The sequence below is a fragment of the Pocillopora verrucosa genome, chromosome 12 (genome assembly GCF_036669915.1).
Source record: "Pocillopora verrucosa isolate sample1 chromosome 12, ASM3666991v2, whole genome shotgun sequence".
In the NCBI taxonomy this organism is placed as follows: Eukaryota; Metazoa; Cnidaria; class Anthozoa; order Scleractinia; family Pocilloporidae; genus Pocillopora; species Pocillopora verrucosa.
Genome location: NC_089323.1, coordinates 19,614,744 through 19,635,939, shown reverse-complemented (window position 1 = coordinate 19,635,939; position 21,196 = coordinate 19,614,744). Strand labels below are relative to the sequence as shown.

Below are 21,196 nucleotides of genomic sequence, written 5' to 3'. Positions count from 1 at the left end.
CACCTCTGCCATGGACTCCAGAAATGATATCCACATACTGCCAGAAAAAATGGGGTGTGATACCTCAACCTAACTGGGCACCCATACAGTTCTGGGGGAAAGGTTGGTTTCCTTAAGACATTGAAATACATAGTAAGAGATTTTGTTAGATTGAAAAGGAAGAATTTTATTAAGGCAGGCACTAAAAACAGGGTAAGACTTGACCATTCCCTTTGCCACTTAATCTGGATGGGATGTTAAATGATTGCTGTTGACTCAATCTCCCTGACATGATTTCCTTTGTAAGCTCAACTGCCACCCAAAAGCACTCCTGGTAGGAATGAGTGTGAATCAATTGTTGTGCACAGCATGTGGTTGTGATGCTGAGCAGGGCTTGATTGAACCAGACCTTGTGATCTTGACTCTACATGCTAAGTATCAGGTTACACTAGTGTTTCAAGTCCCATTCTCATAGATCCACCCCTTTTCCTTTCTGAATGGCAGCAATATCAGTATTTGATTTTATAAGTGATCCAGAATTTTTGTCAAAATTAAAACACCTGGAAAAAGTCCAGAATGTGCGATGACTAATCAGATGAGACTTGAAAACAAATCTTAAAACTAGGATTCCTGTCTGTATTGAAAATTTCTCATGCTTGATGGATTTATTTTCCTTGATACAATAGTATTTCACACTTATTTCAGTGACCACAGTTTTCTGAGTTTCTCAGTTGGTGTTTAAGTCACTGTGAACTCTTCCTCATTCTAGTTTTATGGTCAGAGAAGTCCTAATTGTAGTGTAAGAATAAAAAACATTTTATTGTATTAAATGGTTTTTCAGGATATATCTTCATCTTCTAATATTATTTTTTCCAATGGTGACCTGGATCCATGGAAACCTGGTGGGGTAAGTTAATGGTATTTGAAAGGCTCTTGTTGCTTCCATTATTGATGGAATCATAAATGGTTGTTGGATTTAAAATGTATTTATTATATTTTAGGTGTTAGAAGATGTCTCACCAACACTGGTGGCACTTCTGGTCAAAGGTGGAGCTCACCATCTTGATCTGAGGTATGTTTTAACCTTTTCAGTGACCAGATTGATCAATATGAAAATTCTCCTTGCATTTTTCTTATAGAGGTTAAGTCAGTCAGGTAATGAGAATAAAGAAAATTGTCAGCTATGAGTTACCTCCTGATAGAAGGTCAATGTCTCTACTCTAGCCAATATCTAAACATATGATGATGTTTGAGAGAATTTTATCTGAGATCTTGGAGCACATTGGGTGGTAAATTCCTATTTGGAGATTTCCTTCATTCTTCCTGGTGTGCAACCTTCATTTTTAAATTTGTTTCTTTTTGGATTTATTATTAATTTATTATTAGGTTTTTACCTGAAGGATAAACTTTTATCAGTGATTCCTGATCTCCTTTGGTAGAATGCTTTGTAGGTTTAAAAGAAAAGCATCTGCTTAAAGCTGGTTTTCACAATGTTTTCTGATAATTATTACTAGTTCAGTTTTATTAATTACTGATGTATTTAATTTTGATATTCAGAGCTTCCAATCCACTGGACCCTCCAGCAGTGACACAAGCACGAAAACAAGAACTGGAACTAATCCAAAAATTCTTACATTAGAGCAACGTTATAAATCTCAATGGACAATAACTACATTTTTCTTATGCATCAATTCAATTATAATAACCAGACCTGTCTCATTTTGTGATGTATAAACGAAATAGCATTTCAAAGAAAAGTCAATTTATGATGCACAACTTCAAATAAAATTTTCATGGAGCATCGAAACATGCTAATTACGAATTAGACCTTATGAAGGAATTTGAATTTTAATGATTTCATGCCAGAGACTAGACATGAGACTTGGATGAGATTCAAAAGCCTTGTGTTGGTTTAATGCTGTTGATGAGTGTCTTTTTAAGAACAATAAACTTTTTGATAATAACATCTACATCTTCTCGTTTTTGTGTACGCGTTTTTGTTTGTTTTAATCCAATAATCAGCCCGATTATAATGATGTTTCAGTGGTCTCGGTGACGTGACAAGTCGAATGATTCGTCACCCAAAGTCACGCAATCTAAAGGTTAGCTTGTTACAAAACCCTTACGTGCAACTTTGTACGAAGATGACTCCCTGCGCGGAGTTTCTTGTCGTGGTTTCTTCTTATTTTGTCGTCGTGGGGGCTACTATTCCTTACAAGACAGCTTATTTTGGGCAAGATCTCGATCATTTCAACTTCGTCCAAGCCAGTAAGGTCACGTTTAAACAGCGATATCTCTATACAGGCATCTACTAAGGCGCTTACCGTAATTTCTGACTCGAATGGAGCTTTGGAGGTGAAGCTGTTTAGATTGTTAGAGAGCCCAGTTAAATCTTATGTCTCTCTTTCCCAAAGCTGATGTAATCGACTCTGTGAGAAATCAGGTTCTACTTTAGTATATTTATAAAGTTCACCTTCTGTGAGATTACATAATTTGTTGGAACGAATGATCGTCTCAAGCAAACAAAACAGCTATCCCACTCTTAGCCAGCATGTCATCGAACTGAATTTTAAAAGTATGCAATACCTCTGAGAATGGAATCACCCGTATTTTAACTGAATTTCTCTTAAACAATTTAGTAATTGTGCTGAAGTGAAGAAAACTTGAGTAAGACATGTTGAACAGTAGATGAGCTTGGAGCAATCACTATGTTGGGAAAAAGAGAGGCTATGAGGATTAAAAGCGACACAGATTAAATATTTTGAATACATTTGTGGCTCAGTGTTCTGATTTTCCTCCTTTTTTTGGAAGGGGGTGGACTGGGTGGGGGAGGAAAGCCTTGGAAAGGATCACAGAAAATCCTACATGGCTGCATGCCTATCTTAGAGGGGAAGAGGGGACACCCATAGGAAACAATTTCAATCTGCAACTGATTGCCTATGTACTATAGACTTGTGAAGTAAAAAATAGCTTTGAATTGAAGCCTGGAATCGAAGTAAGTCAAGAACCAGGTGCTGAATGCACCCCTCCCCCCCCTCCCCCCCAACAAACAGCATTTACAGCAGTATCTTTAAAGGTTGGTTACTGGAGGTCTATCGCTGCCCATAAGACCTCTTACGCCTGTTACACAGCTGTCTCTTACACCATCAGCAGCCACATATGGAATAAGTTATTGAAACCCCATGCCAGTATTTAGAATTTGTCTTTCTGAGGCCTTGAGACACCAGTTTTGGGGCCTGTTTCCTGAGGATGGCTTGTGATACTTGCAAAAACATGGAGGTGTTCTGAGTGGAATAATTTGTTAAGCCCATTGCTAAATTTTGTGTCACAGATCAGTACTGGGATGAAAAAGGACCAATTTTCTTTTACGCTGGCAATGAAGGACCAATAACTAGTTTTTGGGAAAACTCAGGCTTTGTTTTCGAAGCAGCTCAGAAGTTCAATGCTTTGGTTATTTTTGGTGAACATGTGAGTACACAAGGATGCTTTGTGTGAATGTTGGGTAAAAATTTCTGCACAGCCCCATACTATTGTAAAACAAATCTGTTTTCCCAATGGCATTGTATCATTTTTGTCATTGTTTTCTCTATCCAAGAACTGAATGCATAATGTGGTATGGGACTGTACGGAAATTTTACTGAATGTTGAATATCTGATGTTCTGATTTCTAGCAAGCAAAAGTGCATTTTACCTTTAATTTGTTGTGCTCTGTCTTCATCCTTTTTTAGAGATACTTTGGAGATTCCCTTCCATTTGGTTCGTCCTCATTTGATCATGATAAAGTTGGTTACCTTTCAGTGGAGCAAGCCCTTGCAGACTATGCTGTCCTATTGACTGATCTTAAGATTCAGTTTAAGGTTACAGAGAGTAAGGTTGTTGCTTTTGGTGGCAGGTACATTGTAATATAACTTTTAAAAAAAAAAATTACAGTTGTTGTGGTCACCTGCATAGAAACTACAGTATTTGTAATGTTGTAATTCATTTTCTATGTGACTCAGCAAGGTCTCAGAAAGTAAAGTGCTTTGATGACATATTCTGTAGCATTAATCTGTCCTTGATTGGTTTTCAGTTATGGTGGAATACTGAGTGCTTACATGAGGTTCAAATATCCAAATGTGGTTGATGTTGCCCTGGCAGCCAGTGCTCCAATTTACATGACCACTTTCCAGGGTAGTGAAAGAGACTCATTCTTTGCTGCAGTGACAGAGGTGATGGTTGTTTTTATTAATTGCATTGGAGCAATAAATGATTGAATATTCAAATGTTTTCATAGTTATTTAGTTGTGCTACAACATTTCCTTGCTGATCTTGGTTGTTGAACACTGAAACTCTCAAAGGAGATAGTAATTATTTTCTCCTCACAATGTCAATACAAAAGTCAGAAAACAGTTGAAATGAAGTTTTTCAGCACCTTATAAAATGTATAAATAACAGCATGGAGAATATGCATACTGATATCAGGGTTTAGAGGGTTACAAGTGTTAAGTATCATAATACCAAACTCCATTAAATTTGGAAGAAAATCTGAAGACACTAGTCAAATCATGGAAATGAAGGAGTATACATCATTCTTCTTCTGTATTCAGGTTGGAAATTTGGAATTTTATTATTAGCAAGAAGACTGGGGAACTGTGGAAAATTTCCCTAACAAGGGATGAGGGTGTGTCTCTATGGCTTTAGGCAATTACTTGCATTACTGTACCTTCCTTACAAATATTAATGATTTCATTTAGTCGGTAAATCAGTCTCTTTTAAGAAAACTTTTCAAGTAAAATGTCAAATCAAAGCCAAAGTATTCCTGATTATGGATTATTAACAAAGTTAACCATAACAAGGAGATAGATAACTCTTGCTTAAAGGCAATTATGTGCATGGATCTTTTAACCAAGTGACTAAGTTGAGTTTGCTATGAATTATTGTTGTATAATTGTGGCCATTAAGTCATTTTGTGTGAAACTGATGCAGAGTTTTATTTTGATATGCATTTATTTGGATCGTATTATTTTATATTCCTGTTTTTTTTTCAGGCCTAGGACTTGCTGAAATCTCAAGGATATTTAAACTCTGCAAACCACTCTTGAAAGTCAATAGATCAGGTAAGAATTATCTAATCACTATCACACAAACACTGCCATGACTGTGAAGTGAACATAGTTAAATATTCTCTGGAGCAACATTTAGTGACTTCATGGTAACTAACTGTTAGATTGTTTTCCAGATTACTTCCTATCTCCCTTCCTCTCATTCACTTCCTGTTCCCTTCTTCTCTCACCCACCCTCCTTTTCTCACCCACCCACCCACTCAAGACAGCTGGATATTGGTAGAATTCTTTTCTTGCGTTTCTATGGAACGAGACAAAGTCGAAATCCATTAAAACGTGAAAAAGAATGAGGCTAATATCCAGCCTTCTTGACCAAACAAGCTTGGTCAGTTAAGGATTTATTACATAGTAAAAAGATTTTGTTTTATTAAGAATCAAGAACGACTTGTTTATTTGAGAGACAGGATAGAAAGCCAACTGTGAAACTACCAGAAGTCAATGTGATGTTTATGCTGCCCAGAATCCTGAAGTTTTACCAGTTCCTTAAGGAAATAATTTTTTTTTAGCGGCCAACCCCTCTTAAGTATATAGTGATGTGTCTCCTAACAGACCAAAAAGGGTTTATTTCTCCCCAGTTTCATAGATATTTTGGGACAGAAATTGAAAGATATAAGAAATGAGGAAATTACTCCTAGACTGCAGTGTATAGCAGATAAACAAATTATAACTCCCAATTTATTTATAGCTTATCAATTAACTGCATTCCAGTGCTGTACCCCTTTAACTCCCAAAGGACGTTGTCAAGCACACTTCCCTATCCACCGTCCCGTAGTCCACTGTCCGTATCGTTGCAGGTAAATTAATCATGTGACCAAAATGATTTAGAACTTCCCACGCTCTCCAGGCGATCTCTTTTCTCCTATTCAATGCGGAAAGTTTCTATTAGACGAAGCTGACTTCCTAGCGAGGGAGCTTTTGCGTCAATCAAGGGTTGAGCTCAATATTTCTTCAGCTCGTAATCATGTCTTCGATTGATTGGTTCACCGGCGAAAACCAAAAACCAGTGGCAATAATCGACAACGGTTTACATGTGCGTCAGTGATCAAAGGTATTCGATTAAAGAATTACGATTTTTGTTCGTTTCAGGACCTGTTCGATGGCACTTTCTGTTAAAAAGATTCTCTTGATATCTTTAAATGTGTAGGTTGTCCTAAAACTATTTATCGTGAGAAGACATGCAAATTTGAAAATCTCTGATTCCCATCGTTCGTGACTCCTTACAAATGTGCTGAGTTCGCAACGTTTGCGTCGGCTGGAAACTTGCGTCAAGTTCTTCTTCTTTGTCAAATCAATGTTACTTCTTCCAAAGAATTCCATTCAATCAGGGATGTATCTGATTTTGTTAAACTTTCTCAATTAAATGTACGTTAAAAGTGTGAATTGATGTGCGTGATTTCCCTGGATTTGCATCGCCTGTGCCTTCGTTGCATCGCATGTCTTTAAAATTGTGAGGTGTTATAAACGAGAAAGTTCCAAAAAACGTGTTACCATGAATTGTGTACGTTTTCGGCCCACTTATCCGAATAAGTGATGGATTATCCGTCGCATGAGGAACGCTTTAATTTTAGGATTGTGGAATTTCCTTCAGCTGAAATGCTTAGTAATCGACGCATGAGAAATGTGTTTCGAATGCAAATTTGCATCTCATCTATAAAGTGAAATGAAGATATTTGTGGAGGACAACTCGTTCGTTTAAAATCTGGATTTATTTTCCTTAATCGGCATCTCACTTCTGAAGTAGAGGGTAGAGTAAACAAACTTCTCAGTTGTGTCACAAACTTTGATTGTCTGCGCGTGGAATAGAAAAATGTGGAAGAATTATAGAACGGATCATCTGTGTTCAAAGAAAAACGTTATTCTCGGGCTAAACCTCTACGGAAGTAACATTTTTTTAAAAGATGTTTTCTTAGGCGCTCGACAAGATAACTTTTTGACGATTTTTTAAGGTTTTGCTCAGTGGTTTTTTAGGTGATAAAATCTCCGACTTATACTCGCTCATATATCTTAGATTATTTTCAAACCAAAATATCTTGAATAAAACATCTTAGTCGAAATTGTGTTCAGATCCCTTTACGGGAATGAAAACCCAACCTTGTTTCCAAATCCTTTCTCTCTTCCTGCCTTAAGAAAGTACCCTGGTTGCTGGTCATGTGTCTCTCAGAATTTAGGGAGGACTCGTGTGAAAAATATTTTTAGTCACTACTAACTCGACGGATAAGGTGAATAAATATTTTTGAGCTCAATCAACTTATTTAATCATACACTTTGTAACATCATTTTCGGGGTTTGATGAGAGGTGGTTTTTCATGGCATAGACTAAGGATGTTACTTTCTCTCAAACATATTCAGTGCCTGTTTTATGTTTTTAAATGCATTTGCAGTTCCCTATTTGTGGATCTTGTTTGTAACTTTTCCACGCCTTTAACATTTGCTGATTTTTTATTTACTTTGGATTGAATCAGTAGATATGAGCTCTGGGCACTTGTTTGAAATCACTTAAGAATTTTTTAAAATGATCCAGCATCAATGGATGTTAGTGGCCAACCAATTTACAAATAAAAGAGTGATACGTTTCCTAATTTTAGAATTCTGTTATGTCATCAGGTTGGTTGGTATTAAGCAGATTCCTAATTTCTTATTGAGCTTTAACAGGCCAAAAATGTTTCTTTTTCTCCCCTGGGAGGGTTGGGGAGTTTGAATCTTGCTCTGATGGGGTGAGGAATTTGAATCAGAACCATCAAGTCTTTCCAGCAAAATAGACTTTTTTTTTTAACATGGAGGTGTTTCAAGGTGTGAAGTTTTCAAAAGTGCAAATGCTCAAGGGGTTGTCAGTGGGAGTGGGAGGGATTTTGGAACTTCAAATTGACTGAAGTATTACTGAGGACTTCAAAAAGAAGGCTCAGTTGGTATAAGTTTCAAAGAGGAGCTCGAGTTCATTCATTCATCCTTTTTTCTGGACTTCAGGACAAAATTATTGGATCGCAAATTATTTTGGGTTTTCAAAAAAATTATTTGTAAATCCAGCATTTCAATCAGGATTTTTAATTGGTTTTTAGACTTGAAAAAAGTATATTGGGATTGTCTTCTATAAGCTTCAGTAAAATCCTGCAGAAGAATCCACTCTGCAATTGCTTAAATTACATTGCAATACCTTTAAGGATCATTTCTGCAATTGAATTTCATCCACAGGTCAAAATGAAATTGATTTTATCAGAAATCTTGATAATTTTTTTTATCATAGATAAATGGCTCTCTGTCAATTATCTCTTCTCATTATAACATGCCATTTTCCAATCATCAAATTTTACAAATAGCCTACTTGAACAGCCTACTTAAATATATGAAAAAATAAAGGGATACCAAAGAGGTCAAGTTAGCCTCCAGTACTGCCTTAACCCTTTCACTCCCACAAGTGACCAAGTCAGAATTTCTCCTTACAATATCAATACAATATCAAGCAGGCAGGTGATGAGAATAGAGAAGAATATCAATCATGGGATTATTAGTTGATCCAATACCAAATTCTCTGAACTAACATCATAAGAATTGTATAACAGAGAGTAAGGAGAATTATTAATTAGATCTTGGGAATGAAAGGGTTAACTGGTCTCAACAACACTCCAAGAGGAAGTAGAGAGCATCAATGGACTGTGAACCCACATTTTGTTTTGTTTTGTTTTTTTCAGCTTAATTCTTCAAAATTAAAAGCTTTCTGTGATGTCAAGGCTACAAAAGGTAGTAAGAGGAATCTAAATCTGTTACAAATACCAACCTTTGATTTTGGCAAAAACATTCATTCACCTCCTTGTTTTTTCAACTAAATGAATTCAATAAAACTACATGTACCAATTTCAAAGTGAGTTGAAAAGGAATATCCTTAAAGGATAATTTTTACTTTCCTTGTAACTGTAATGGTTGTTATCAGAGACAGTGAAGGTGAAGATCTCAGAAGGAACTTAATATTTTCCTGGTTTAGATTTGTCTCAATCTGCATGTATATGCAAGTTAACAAAATATTGAGTGGACATCCATTATATTATTGTGATTTATTATTGTTGCAAAGCTTATTGTTGATACCATTCTTGTTTTGTTGTTGTAGGATTCCACTATTGCTGGTGTAGCCTCTACATCACAAGAGGACCAGGGAAACAGGACACTAAAAGTCACTTTGCTTAGTAGTGAGTGGAGATCATCAACTGATGGGGACTTGTCAACTATCAACCGAGAGCTGGCCATCCAGTTAGCTAAACTCCCCAATGTGGATGTTAGTGTCTTGCTTCCAAATTGCAGTGGAGAGGACAGGATTAGTGCAAAAAGTCACAATGTGAAGCTTATTGAAGCAGATGAAGTTCCTGGTGTTGAACCAGTTCTTTGGCTGTCATCTCCTCCAATAAACCATACAATGGACTGTGTCATTGGTCATGGAGTTCAGCTAGGCCGACCAATAGCATTCATCAAGAGAAATCCAAATTACAGTCATTGCAAATGGATTCAAGTAGTTCACTCTGCTCCTGAAGAAGATGGAATGTACAAAAGCATTTCAGAAGGTGAAAAATTGCAAAAAGCAGAAATTCAACTCTGTAAAATGGCTGACCAAGTTATCACAATTGGACCCAAGCTGGCAGAAGCTTACAAGCGTCACCTTCATCAAGTTAAACAAGAGGAAAATGTTTTTGACCTTACTCCAAGTGTTTTCTCTGAGTTTTTGGAAGTAGAGCAAGCCACTGAAGAAAGAAGAACATTCTGTATTCTTGTTATTGGAAGTGGTGATAGCTGTGAAGATTTCAATGTCAAAGGGTACGACATAGCTGCCAAAGCAATTGCTGAGTTAAAAGATGAATCCTACAAACTCAAGTTTGTCTGTGCAGCTGGAGGAAAAGGAGATATTGTAGCAGAAAAGTTGCTCCACCATGGCATCAGTCGTAATCAGCTTATTGTTCGCAGCTTTGATGATAGCAGAGAAGTGCTAGCTAACTTATTCTGTGAAGTGGATCTTGCAATAATGCCATCCAGGACTGAAGGTTTTGGAATTACAGCTCTCGAAGCATTGTCTGCTGGTCTGCCTGTGCTTGTCAGTGGTAATTCTGGACTTGGAGAAGCTCTGAAGGAAGTGCCTTTAGGCTCACAGAGTGTGTTAGATTTGGAAGATCCTAAAGACTGGGCCAAAGCAATCAAGTGTGTCCGTCAGAAAAAGAGAGAAGTGCGACTTTCAGAGTCAAGATTTCTACGTGAAGAGTACCTGAAGAAGTATAGCTGGGAGGAGCCTTGTAAGAATCTTGTGATAATGATGAAGAACCTTGTCTTTGGTAAATTTACTTAAATTTAAATGTTACAGTTTTAACTTGTCTAATAACTGATAAACCAGGTACACTGATAAAAAGTTGAATCAGCCTTTAGTCAACTTAGACCTATGATAACCATAATTTTTTTATAGACCAGTATCAAACAAATAGTTAAAAGTGGTAAATACTCAGGAAAGGTAAACTTAATTGTTATGTGATAATTTTACCACAAGATTAAGAACAGCATTGCAGAGTTTTGAAATATGTACTGGGTAAAGTGCATTTGCATGGGAAATACTTTCTGTAGTTATTTTACTTAAGACCTAAAGCAGGTACTGTTGAAGGTTGAACAAGCATGGTCAACTTGGTTGGTGTTTTTTTTTAGATTGACTTAGATTTAAAAAAAATATGAAGGATAAATATATCAGAGTCAGAGTTCCATGCCAAGTTTTTTGTGTGAATTATGCTTAATACAGGCAAATCCTCTTGTAGGGTAATTTAAAAGTATCAACTGAGTTAATAAGAGAAAATGGCCTCTGTAAAGAGTTTTAAAGCTGACATTTTGAGCATTAGCCTCTTGCAGAAATGGTTTTATAATCAAACCTAAGCTTTTTTAGACCACTGCCATGAAAAGATAAATTTGAATATGAGAACATGCCACATGGGTTGTAGTCCTACTTGTGGCACAAGTTACTTCACAAGGTTTGAAGAAGAAGAAGAAGTAGTATTAATATAAATCTATGAAAAAATTCAGGCCCAACATTATGACCAGCTCCCAGTTGGCTTGTTAGCTTAGTTGGTAGAGCACTGCACTGGTATCACAGAGGTCATGGGTTCAAATCCCATATGGGCCTGGATTTTTTTCAGGTCTTATTTCAACTACTAGTTCAGTAGTGTTCATAGCTGCAAGGATTGCTTATATCTGTAATATAATTCTGTTGAGCATTGGCTAGTACAAATATTTCAGTGAAAGTTGTGGTTTTGACCCTCATACAGCTTCTTAATAAACAAATATTAACACTGCACTTTGCCTTATTGCACATCTGCAGTGATTGCCTATGCCCTTTGCAGATCTCTTGCTTTATCCGCCTAGAACAATAATTTAAAAAATACCGTGATTCATTCAATCATGTTACATTTAGTTATGATTGGGGTTTGATGATTTTTTGTTTATTGGCAATGTGACTGAGGGCTCTTCCAAACAAACATTGAGAAAGATAGGCTTAGTGATGATAAGATGAGGCACAGAAATTGGGGGGGGGGGGGGGAACCATACCTAAGCTTTCACACCTAGGCTTCCAGTTCCTAGGGTAGAGGAGTTGGGTGGCCAAACAGCTCATAACAAAAAAAACTCCAAATTTCCAAACAGGTCATAATCAAACCTTGTGAGCATAGTTACTGCAACAATGGTTATTGGAGAGAGAAGGTATCAAGAGGAAGAAATAATGCCAATGATAATGATAAGAAATAGATAGAAAAGCACACCTCCGGCAATAAAACATCCAGTCCATTGTTGTAACAATGATAATCATGTTGACAATGAAGATAATGATAAGAACAATGAAAATTAAGTTGATAATAATAAACTACCATCCCCCAATTACAGAGGTCAGAGGTCTGACCTTGTAACCTTCTCATATCCGTGTACACTGGGGAGGGCCTGGGAAAGAAACTGAAGAAAAAGATTTCCCTTTCTCTCCCCCCTCCCCCCCCCCTTTCTTAATCATGATAAAAATCCAAGGTCTTCTCAGAAGCCTATTGATAGGCTCCTAGTCTTGCAAAAATCGCCATGAAAAATAAAACCTTTCATTAATAACGATCTGTATCTCCTATCGCATAGTTATTCTTAGTGCTACTGACCCTACCCATAAAGAGGAGAGTATTTGCCTCCTAGCATTCCTTGCAGTAATCCATTCCTAACATGGAACATGGCGGACCGTTTCAAAATGTGTTTTTTCACCGGTTAGTTTGTATTTTTCGCTACTTTTTTTTGGAAGTTCTGGATGTTTAATTGCCGGAGGTGTGGACTTGGTGATTTTACTCCACGTTTTCAGCTGCTGGAAGAGTCAGAGAGAGAGAGAGAACCCAGAGTGCTTGTTTATGATTGATACTCATTGGTAAACAAATCAACTTCGCAAATGCCTTCAGGTAGGTAAATTGGTGTTGGGTTTTTTCTCCCCGAGGGAAACGTATTGAAATTTTACTTTGAAACTAAGCTTATTATGCCAACAAATTTTATGACCGATCAACTTGAACATTGACAGATTGGCTTTTAATGGACATAATCTCTAATATTCGACTGTCTCATTGTCTGTGAACAGAATAGTCTGATATGTTGACTGACAAATAATAGTTGATCAGATTGATTGGTTAGGTACTAGCCATTATTTATCTCTTGGGCAGTTGGAAGTTTTTAGTTGTGTTGACAATAAAATTTACCTGATTTACCCCCCCCCCCCATAAGGCTCTGTAGTGTTTTAAAGATTCCCCTCCCCTCCCCCCCTCATTGGCGATCAATTGGTAGTCAACCCTCTATATTACCCCTTTATACTCTGTTCACAATGACAAATCACCTCTCCATTCCACCCTGAAAACCATATGATCCCTCTAAAATCCTCCACTCTCTCCCCTCCTCTATATAACCCCATTATACTCTGTTGGCAATGACTGACCACTCCTCTATTCCTCCCTGAAAATCATATGATTCCTTGAAAATCCTTTACTCCCCTCATCCCTCTATATTACCCCTTTATACTCTGTTGGCAATGACTGATCACTCCTCCATTCCACCCTGAAAACTATATGATTACTACAAAATCCTCCACAGTCCTTCCCCAGTCTATATTACCCCTTTATACTCTGTTGGCAATGACATTCTATCCTGAAAATCATATCATCTCTGCAAAATTCTCCATTCCCCTTCCCCCCAGGCAATTAATAATGACTGGTCTCTAGGCTGGTTATACCGACTGAAGGGTAGATAAACTGTAGGAAAATACTGCTATCATGCCACTGACAGGCCAGCAAAATTGACTAATATTTAGGAGGCAGGAGTAGAAGTCTTGTCAAAGCCTGATTTCTCTTGCTCCAAAAACACTGCTTGAAGTGAAACTGTGATAATCAGTTCATTACTTTTGGAACTTGATTGTCTAATAATCTCTGATTATGGTCTGATTGATCAAGATTTACTCATTACCTAATTAGCCAAAGTTTTAAAGGGTCCCCTGTGCCCCTTTGTCAAACTTGATTGCATCAAAATATTGGGTATTTTTCAGGTGCCTCAAATAATAATTATCCAAAACTTTCATGTTCACATGAAATTCAAGAGAATCACCTTGAATTAATATTTCACTTTTCTAGTCATGACCAGTAGTATGTGACAAAAGACAATATAATGTCTTATCTTATTTGTTCAAGAACCATCAGTGGTTGGTTTTATGACTTTTATATTTTCAAATCAAAACCTACCATGAACCACAACTGTTCAAGAAAAGTACGTACAATTTCAAAACAATTGCTGGAAATTCATCAAACAGAACAAAATGGTTCACCAGTCACATTTAATTCAGCTCTTAGTTCACAGGTCACATTCAAACAAGAAAATTTTTGTTCACATGGACATGAAAAGATCTTAACATCTTTAATCATGATTCACCAATAAAAAATTCAAATCACGATTCATGAGAAAAAAAAAATCACCCATGGTAGTGCATACCATTGGGATTTACTTATTGTGGCTGTAGTCAATGGCTTTCTATCAATTTTTGGCCTGCCATAGGTACATGTTGCCCTTCCTCATTTGTTATTCCATGTCAGGGCACTGGCAGATACTGAGGAGCATGTAGATAGAGGGCATGTGTTTGAAATGTGAGTTTGATATCTTTCAGTGTAGAGATAGAGAATTCTATATATACCCAACCATTTAAAGATTCCTTTGAACCTTTTTCATAATCAAGATGACAAATCAAGTTTGTTTTTATACAGTAGCAAATAATTAACAGAAGTGAGTGGGTAAGCTGGGTAAAACCAATGACTAGTGACCAGCTTAGGTTTAGAGCTCCCTAATCTTACACTCAGAAAATTAAACAGATAGGGAATTAATGTAGGTCAGTTCAAAGTGATTGGAATGCTATTGAACGTCAATCAGAATAATGTCCAAAAACTGAAAAATGGCTTGTTAGTAAAAATATCTGTTGAGTATCTCAACCAGTCAGATCACCTTTACTAACTGTGAGCAGAGGGGTAAGAAAACCCTTAAAAGCCTGTGGATTGTGCATGAAATTGTTGTTTGCAGAAATCAGAAAAGTGGTGAGATTCTAATAAAATTATGATAAAGTACTTGTACTATGGCATGTCAAAAAGGAGTAGAGGGTAATATGATTACCTAATAGTTATTTTGCTTTGCAGCTCTACTCAGAACTTCAAAGGCCAGTTGACCTCATTTGTTCTTAAATTTATTTTCTTAAGGAATTGCTTTGAAAAGTTCATAAATTAAATGGCAATTTATCTGTTGGATATTTGAAATATTTTACTTTTCCTTGGTTGACTAAGGCTATTTGAGCTTTAAAAAATTTGTTTTTTTCTTTTGCAGTGTTGACAAAGTTAGAGAGACAAGACTGACTGGGTTTCTCTCAAGCTCTCTCATTGCATTATCACTGTTGATGTTACCCATTCCTCTCACACTAATCCCCACACCTGTCCTTGAGGGCCTGTTTCTTTTTACGGTCATGACCTCCTTATATGGTAACCAGATGTTTGAAAGAGCCTTACTGTTGGTCACAGAACAGGTTGGTAGGATATCAAACTCTTTTGTCTCAGGGATGTGCCCTAACAGAGTCCAGTTGTCACAGATGAGTGAAATGTATTTGAGCCTCTTGGTGTAACTTTGTTATTGTCAGTGAGAGCTTTTCAGAGCTATGTGCCCTAGATTTTTGAGATTTAGTGTCTAGCTAATTGTTTGAAGAGCACAACCCTGTGCATGAAAATACTGTCTCTTTTTCATGGTAATCATATCTTGTATGAATACTGAAAATCCATCATGTTTTTCCCCTTTGGACTTTCTCATGGTTCACCTTTATGTTGATTTGGAGACAAAATTTACTTTACTTGATTAAATTAGCTCCTAAGCCATAAGAAATTAAATTTCGTTACTATAAGTTATTACAATCTGCCATATTATAAATGATTAGTTTTGATACTTCTTGTCATTTCTAAGAGACCTGAAAATATGAGATTTGTTCATAGATGTTTAATGTTGTAGGCTGTGTACCCACCAAACCACTACATTCGGCATGTGCCTCAAGAGAAAAATGCACTTGTACACTGCTCTGCAGTTCTTACAGCTTGGTGTTTTATGTGGATTTGGATTTGCCCCATTGCCATATCTTAAGATGGTGTTTCCTGTTCTTCTCATGTTTATATTGCCCATCAGGTAAGACCAAGGTACAATTTGAGTTACCTTAACAGTTAAGCCTTTAGCTCCCATGAGTGACCAATTTCTCCCTATAATAGAAATACAATATCAAGCAGACAAGTGTTGAAAATAAAGCAAAAAAAAATAAATAACAGGCTTATTAGTTGATCCAATACTAAATTCTATGAACTAACATCAAAAGAATTGTATGATAGACAGTAAGGAGTGTTGCTAATGAGATGTTGGGAGTGAAACAGCTGAACATAGAACGGGAAAGAAATTTTTTGAGGAAAAAAATCTGGGTCATAGGCCATATCCCTTTTAGGATTCAGACCCCATCCACTTTCTGACTTTGGCAGTAGTGATAATTTTAACAAATGGTGAACAGGATAAGATAAGCCATCATTGTGTTAAAGGGGCTCGTTAAGATAAACACCATCTAAAAGATAAAAAAAGTTTAGATAAATCCTGAAAAGCTTCTATGGTTATGTTGTACTGTGTTATTCCCTAGTAATTAGGACTGCAGCTGTAATCATTTAAGGGTAATTTGATGAAATCATATTTTAACTTTGCAGGCATCTTCTTGTTCCCAAACTGATCTCTTCAGAGTATCTTGAGGCTTTAGATGCTCACTTGTAGTGAATAAATTATTTAATCTTTTAAATACAAAGAGACAAATCAGGATAGTTCTTCAAGCCTGTGGATGTAGATCTAAAGTATGTCTACAAATAGAGGTTGGATGTTATAGAATCTTTTTAAAAAGTTAACTTCTTAGCTACACTTATAGAACCACTCATAGCTTAGCCTGTGTTAACAATTATAAATTAAAAGCTAAGCTTGTAATTTGTAATTTTTAAAACAAACAACTAAGCCATGAGTGGGATACTGATTTAACCAATGTTAGGCATTCTATATCCTTGAAAGAACCTTAGATTACCCTGTACTCAATGCAATTTTTACACAATTTTCTACCATCAGGGTTTCCAAGTCGATTGGAGTATTTTTTTTCTGAAGGGGGGGAGAAACTTTTTATTTTTGACATTTTTCAGTATTAATGAACCTGAATTCAAGATTTTTTTATATGGTCAACCTATTTCCGTGCTTATTTCATATGGAAATGAATCAAACTTGATTTGGTGACCTATAAGTTTTTTTTTTTCTGTTCAGGTCTTAACATAATTTAGTTAAATTTTTTTGATGACATTCCTTGCAAGTTGCTTGGAAAAAAGTCTCCTTTGAGTCTCTTCTTTCTTCTAACAAAATATTTTGATCACAAATGGGAAAGTAGATTGTTTGCCAGCACCACTTTTTTGAAGAAAAAGAGGGAGTTTTTTTCAATAATTTCTCATCTATTGACTTACAAATGTATTTGAATGTGTATTTCTGCATTTTTTTGTATTACTTGAATGAAATTCAATTCAAGAATTTTGTACATATAGTGTATGAATTCTGCTACATGCAGATCTGTTTAGTGTTTGGGTTTAGTTTAAAATTAAAAAGCCATATTCTAAAAAGTTGATTTAAAAAAATTTAAGGTTAGTAAGCCTTTGGTAATGTAAGTAGTGAAATGGCAACAAGTTTGTGTCAAATTTTGTAAATGAAACTTTACTTAAATCATCAGTTAGAAAGATTATTAGAGATATAAAAGGGTATAAACAATAAAGAGATGTACCTCCTTCCAGCAACAGTTTATTATGAATTGTAAAGGATTTATTATGTCTGTTTCATTTTGTTGTAATATTATCGGATAAGTGTCGGTATATAAAGGTTATCATTTAACTGTATGCCAGTATCGTTCCCCTTTAACCCACAAAGGACGTTGTTGGACATACTTCCTAATCCACCGTCCCGTAGTCCACCGTCCGCACTACTGCGGGTAAATTAATCAATCATGTGACTAAAGTAATTTAGAACTACCCACACCCAATGCCATATATTTTCCCTTCCAATCAATGCGGAATGTTTATCTTTGACTGAGTTAACTTCCTCGCGAGGGAGCGTTTGTGTCAATCATGGGCTGAGTTTAATATTTTTCATCTCGTAATCATGTCTTCAAGTGATTGGTTCACCGGCGAAGTTTGTGATCAATCCTTTTAGAGGCTTTTGGCAGCAGAAACCAGTGGCAATAATCAAGTCTACAAGTGCTTCAGTGATCAAAGGTATTCGATTGAGGAAGTACTTTCGAGTACGTTTCGGGACCTGTTCGTTACCACTTTCATATATAAAGATGCCCTAATGTTATCTTCAAATGTGTAGGTTGTCCTTGAGCTATTTAGCGTGAGAAAACATGCAAATTTGAAATCTAAGATTCCAGCGTTCGTGGCGCCTTACAAATGTGCTGAGTTTGCAACGTTTGCGTCGCTGGAAACTCGCGTAAAGCTCTTCTTCTTTGCCAACTCAAGGTTGCTTCTACCGAAGAAGTCCGTTCAATTAGGGATGTATCTAATTTTGTTAAACTTTCCTAATTTAAAGTTCGTTAAAAGTGTGCGTTAAAAAATGTGCTCTTCGTCCCTGGATTTGCATTGTCTGTGCCTTCGTTGCATTGCATGTCTTCACAAATGTGAGGTGTTGTAAGCGAGATGGTACCTAAAAACGTGATACCATGGATTGTGTACGTTTTCGATCCACTTGTCTGAATAACTGATGGATTAGCCGTCGTATGTGGAACACTTTAATTTTAGTATTGTGGAATTTCGTTCAGTCGAAATGCTTACTAATCCACGCATGAGAAATGTGTTTCAAATTTAAATTTGCATCTCATTTTAGACATACCCTGAGCTGTATCCTCCCCCGTGCGAAGGTAAAACGGAAGCAATGGAACCCTCCGCTTCCCTCCTGTTCCCTTGCCTCCGTTTCATCTTTGAAGTTTTTGCTCGGTGTTTTTTTAGCTGATAAATCTCTGACTTACACTAACAAACATAATTCCTAGATTGCTTTCAAACCAAAATATCTAGAATAAACCATCATATCAAAAATTGTGATTAGATCCCTTTACAGGAATGAAAGACCCAGCTTTGTTCCTAGGGTCCTTTCTCTCTTCCTGCCTTGATCCTTTAACCCCTAAGGGTGACTAGCATCTAAATTCTCCTTACAATATCATCCCTGAATCACACATTAAGGTCATGAGAATAAAGAAAATGACCACCAGCGAAAGAAGCTCTTGGTCGTTAAACAAATTCTCCTTGTCAGCACCCTAGGAAATGTATAGAGAATAGTATGGAGAATATGCTTACTGATGTTAGGGTGTAAAGGGTTCTTGAGGAAGTGCCCTGGTTGCTATTTATGTGTCGCTCAGAATTTTGGAAGGGCTCATGTGAGAAATCTTTTCTCACTACTAACTCAATAGATAAGGCAAACATATGTAAATATGTTTTGGCTCAATCAACTCATGTAATCATGCACTTTGTAGCATTACTTTCAAGGATTGATGAGAGGAGGTTTTTCATGATGTAACTTTCTCTCAAACATGTTCAATGCCTGTTTTATGTTGTTAAGTGTATTAAATGCACACCTTTCACATTGCTGATTTGAGTTACTTTGGATTGAATTCGTAAACATCAGCTCTGGGAACTTGTCTGAAATCACTTAATAACTTTTTAAAATGATCCAGCCTCTATGGATGTTAGTGGCCAACCACTCCATAAATAAAGTGATATGTCTCTTAGTTTTAGAATTCTATTATGTCATTGGGTTGGTTGGTATAAAACAGATTCCCAGTTTCTTGTTGACCTAAAACAGGCTGAAAAGGGTTTTTTTTCCTCTCCTGGGGAGTTGGGGAATTTGAATCTTGTCTGGGTGGGGTAAGGAATTTGAACCAGAACCATTTAGTCTTTCCAGCAAAGTAGACATGTTTTATTAATTAATATGGAGGTGTTTTAACAGTATGAAGTTTTCAAAAGTGCAAATAATTGGGGGGGTTATTAGGAGGGTGAACAGGATGTTGAAACTTCAAATTGATCAATGCATTACTGACTTTGCTGCAGTTCAAAATGATAGACAAGCATGAGATAGATAGATAGATAGATGACCTTTATTTATAAACGATAATATTTTAAGCTGCAATCTTGTGGGGTTGTGTGAAGAGAAAAGAAAAACTAAACTTTATAGAAAGATAATTTGAATTTGAAAATAGAAAATGGTATATATCATAACTTCAGAGTATTAAGAAAATTGGTATGTATAAGGTGAACATTAGAAGCAGAAAGTTTTTTTTTCAGATTATTGAGACTTGAGTGTCCAACTTCTTATTCATAGTAGCAAACAGTGTTCCTTACCACAGCACTGTGATATCTAGGCGAGTCTTTTATGTATCTTGTTTGGAACCAGGGTACTATTAGAAAGGTCATGTCCCCTCAGAGAGAAACCATTTGAATAACATTTAAGGGTGTCATAGCTTTTGTGAGAAACAGGCCAAGGAATATTCAGTTTGATTTTCTGTCATAAGTGTGGAAGAGAATTGGAGAATAATGAGTAATGACACACTAAAAAGAGGTAGATACTTCAGCAGATGAGAAATTTGTTATAGAGCATTGCTTTAAAAGAGGATTTTGACCATCATCTGTGTTTTGGTAAAATATCATGGTATTTCTATCAAAGTGAATACTTTGAAAAGAAGGCTCGGTCAGTATAGGTTACAAGGAAGAACTCAAGTTCATTCAGAGTATTGCTAAACCCTTTAACTCCCAGAAGTGACTAACTTGTAACTTTTCCCAATATAATGCATATATTATCCAGCAAACAGGTAATGAGAATACACAGTCTTATCAGGTAGAAACTGTTATCTTGATCTAACACCAAATTCTTGTCACTAATTTGCAAGGAAATGTGTAGTAGCTACAGGGAAGAATTAATAATCAGATGTTGGAAGTTAAATGGTTAAATTACAATGTAGTACCTTTAAGGATCATTTCTGTAAATGAAGTTCATCCACAGGTCAAAATGAACTTATTTAATGATTATTAAATGATCTTATTTAAATGGCTCTCTGTCCCTAACCTCTGACTTTTATAACATGCCTTTCCAAATGCAGAATAGGTGCTGTACTTAAACATTATATTCTTTCTTTTATTGTTTTCTATCTGTTTAGGATGTATGAAGAGGGTGGTGGTCAGATGACTTGCTATTGGTATGTTCTGATATCATTAAAACTGTTGTCAATTGTCTGTTTTTGAGAGGAAATAAATTCATTGTTCATTGCCTACTTTGAGGTACATTTTCAGTACCAAATTAAAGTGGGACTGGACACTAAATTCAGTAAAGTTGTCTCAAACCATTAAAAGAAATATTTACAGACACATTAGTTGGAATGACTTGAAATTGTTACATGGGATATATGATTCTACTCATAATCTGAGGGAAAACTTTTATTTTGCTCAGTGCCATGGAATTTGTGGAATTTCATGGAATTAGGGGGTGTGTTT

At 36.3% G+C, this 21,196-nt stretch overlaps 4 protein-coding genes across 5 annotated transcripts in view; all 4 read left to right on the top strand.

The window, feature by feature from the left end:
• Positions 1 to 21,196, top strand: part of LOC131799926 (uncharacterized) — a 61,349-nt gene that overhangs the window by 19,108 nt on the left and 21,045 nt on the right. The window lies entirely within an intron of this gene.
• Positions 3,043 to 11,385, top strand: LOC131793087 (uncharacterized). Of its 2 annotated transcripts, XM_066159591.1 has the most exons (5): positions 3,043 to 3,447; positions 4,049 to 4,187; positions 5,007 to 5,075; positions 8,768 to 8,816; positions 9,181 to 11,385. In XM_066159591.1, the coding sequence occupies exons 4-5, from the start codon at positions 8,799 to 8,801 to the stop codon at positions 10,399 to 10,401; spliced, it is 1,239 nt and encodes a 412-aa protein (XP_066015688.1). In that variant the 5' UTR covers positions 3,043 to 3,447; positions 4,049 to 4,187; positions 5,007 to 5,075; positions 8,768 to 8,798; the 3' UTR covers positions 10,402 to 11,385. The 2 variants fall into 2 exon arrangements, with proteins under 2 accessions (XP_066015688.1, XP_058966483.1); XM_059110500.2 differs by lacking the exons at positions 3,043 to 3,447; positions 4,049 to 4,187; positions 5,007 to 5,075 and adding an exon at positions 5,676 to 6,129.
• On the top strand, positions 12,171 to 17,480 carry LOC136277459 (solute carrier family 4 member 11-like). The gene is made up of 5 exons (XM_066159597.1): positions 12,171 to 12,511; positions 14,142 to 14,230; positions 14,955 to 15,150; positions 15,624 to 15,794; positions 16,352 to 17,480. The coding sequence occupies exons 3-5, from the start codon at positions 15,104 to 15,106 to the stop codon at positions 16,413 to 16,415; spliced, it is 282 nt and encodes a 93-aa protein (XP_066015694.1). The 5' UTR covers positions 12,171 to 12,511; positions 14,142 to 14,230; positions 14,955 to 15,103; the 3' UTR covers positions 16,416 to 17,480.
• LOC131795874 (uncharacterized) overlaps positions 17,723 to 21,196 on the top strand; it is a 32,733-nt gene continuing 29,259 nt past the window's right edge. The window contains exon 1 of the mRNA XM_066159595.1: positions 17,723 to 17,935. The gene's annotated coding sequence lies outside the window, so the exon portion shown is untranslated. The remainder of the gene's footprint in view (positions 17,936 to 21,196) is intronic.

Excerpts from the sequence above, each read along its gene's own strand:
- LOC136277459 (XM_066159597.1), top strand. The coding sequence starts at position 15,104 with ATGGTAACCAGATGTTTGAAAGAGCCTTACTGTTGGTCACAGAACAG. Across the intron at positions 15,151-15,623 it reads TACTGTTGGTCACAGAACAG|GCTGTGTACCCACCAAACCA; the intron begins GTTGGTAGGATA and ends TTAATGTTGTAG. Across the intron at positions 15,795-16,351 it reads ATGTTTATATTGCCCATCAG|GCATCTTCTTGTTCCCAAAC; the intron begins GTAAGACCAAGG and ends TTAACTTTGCAG.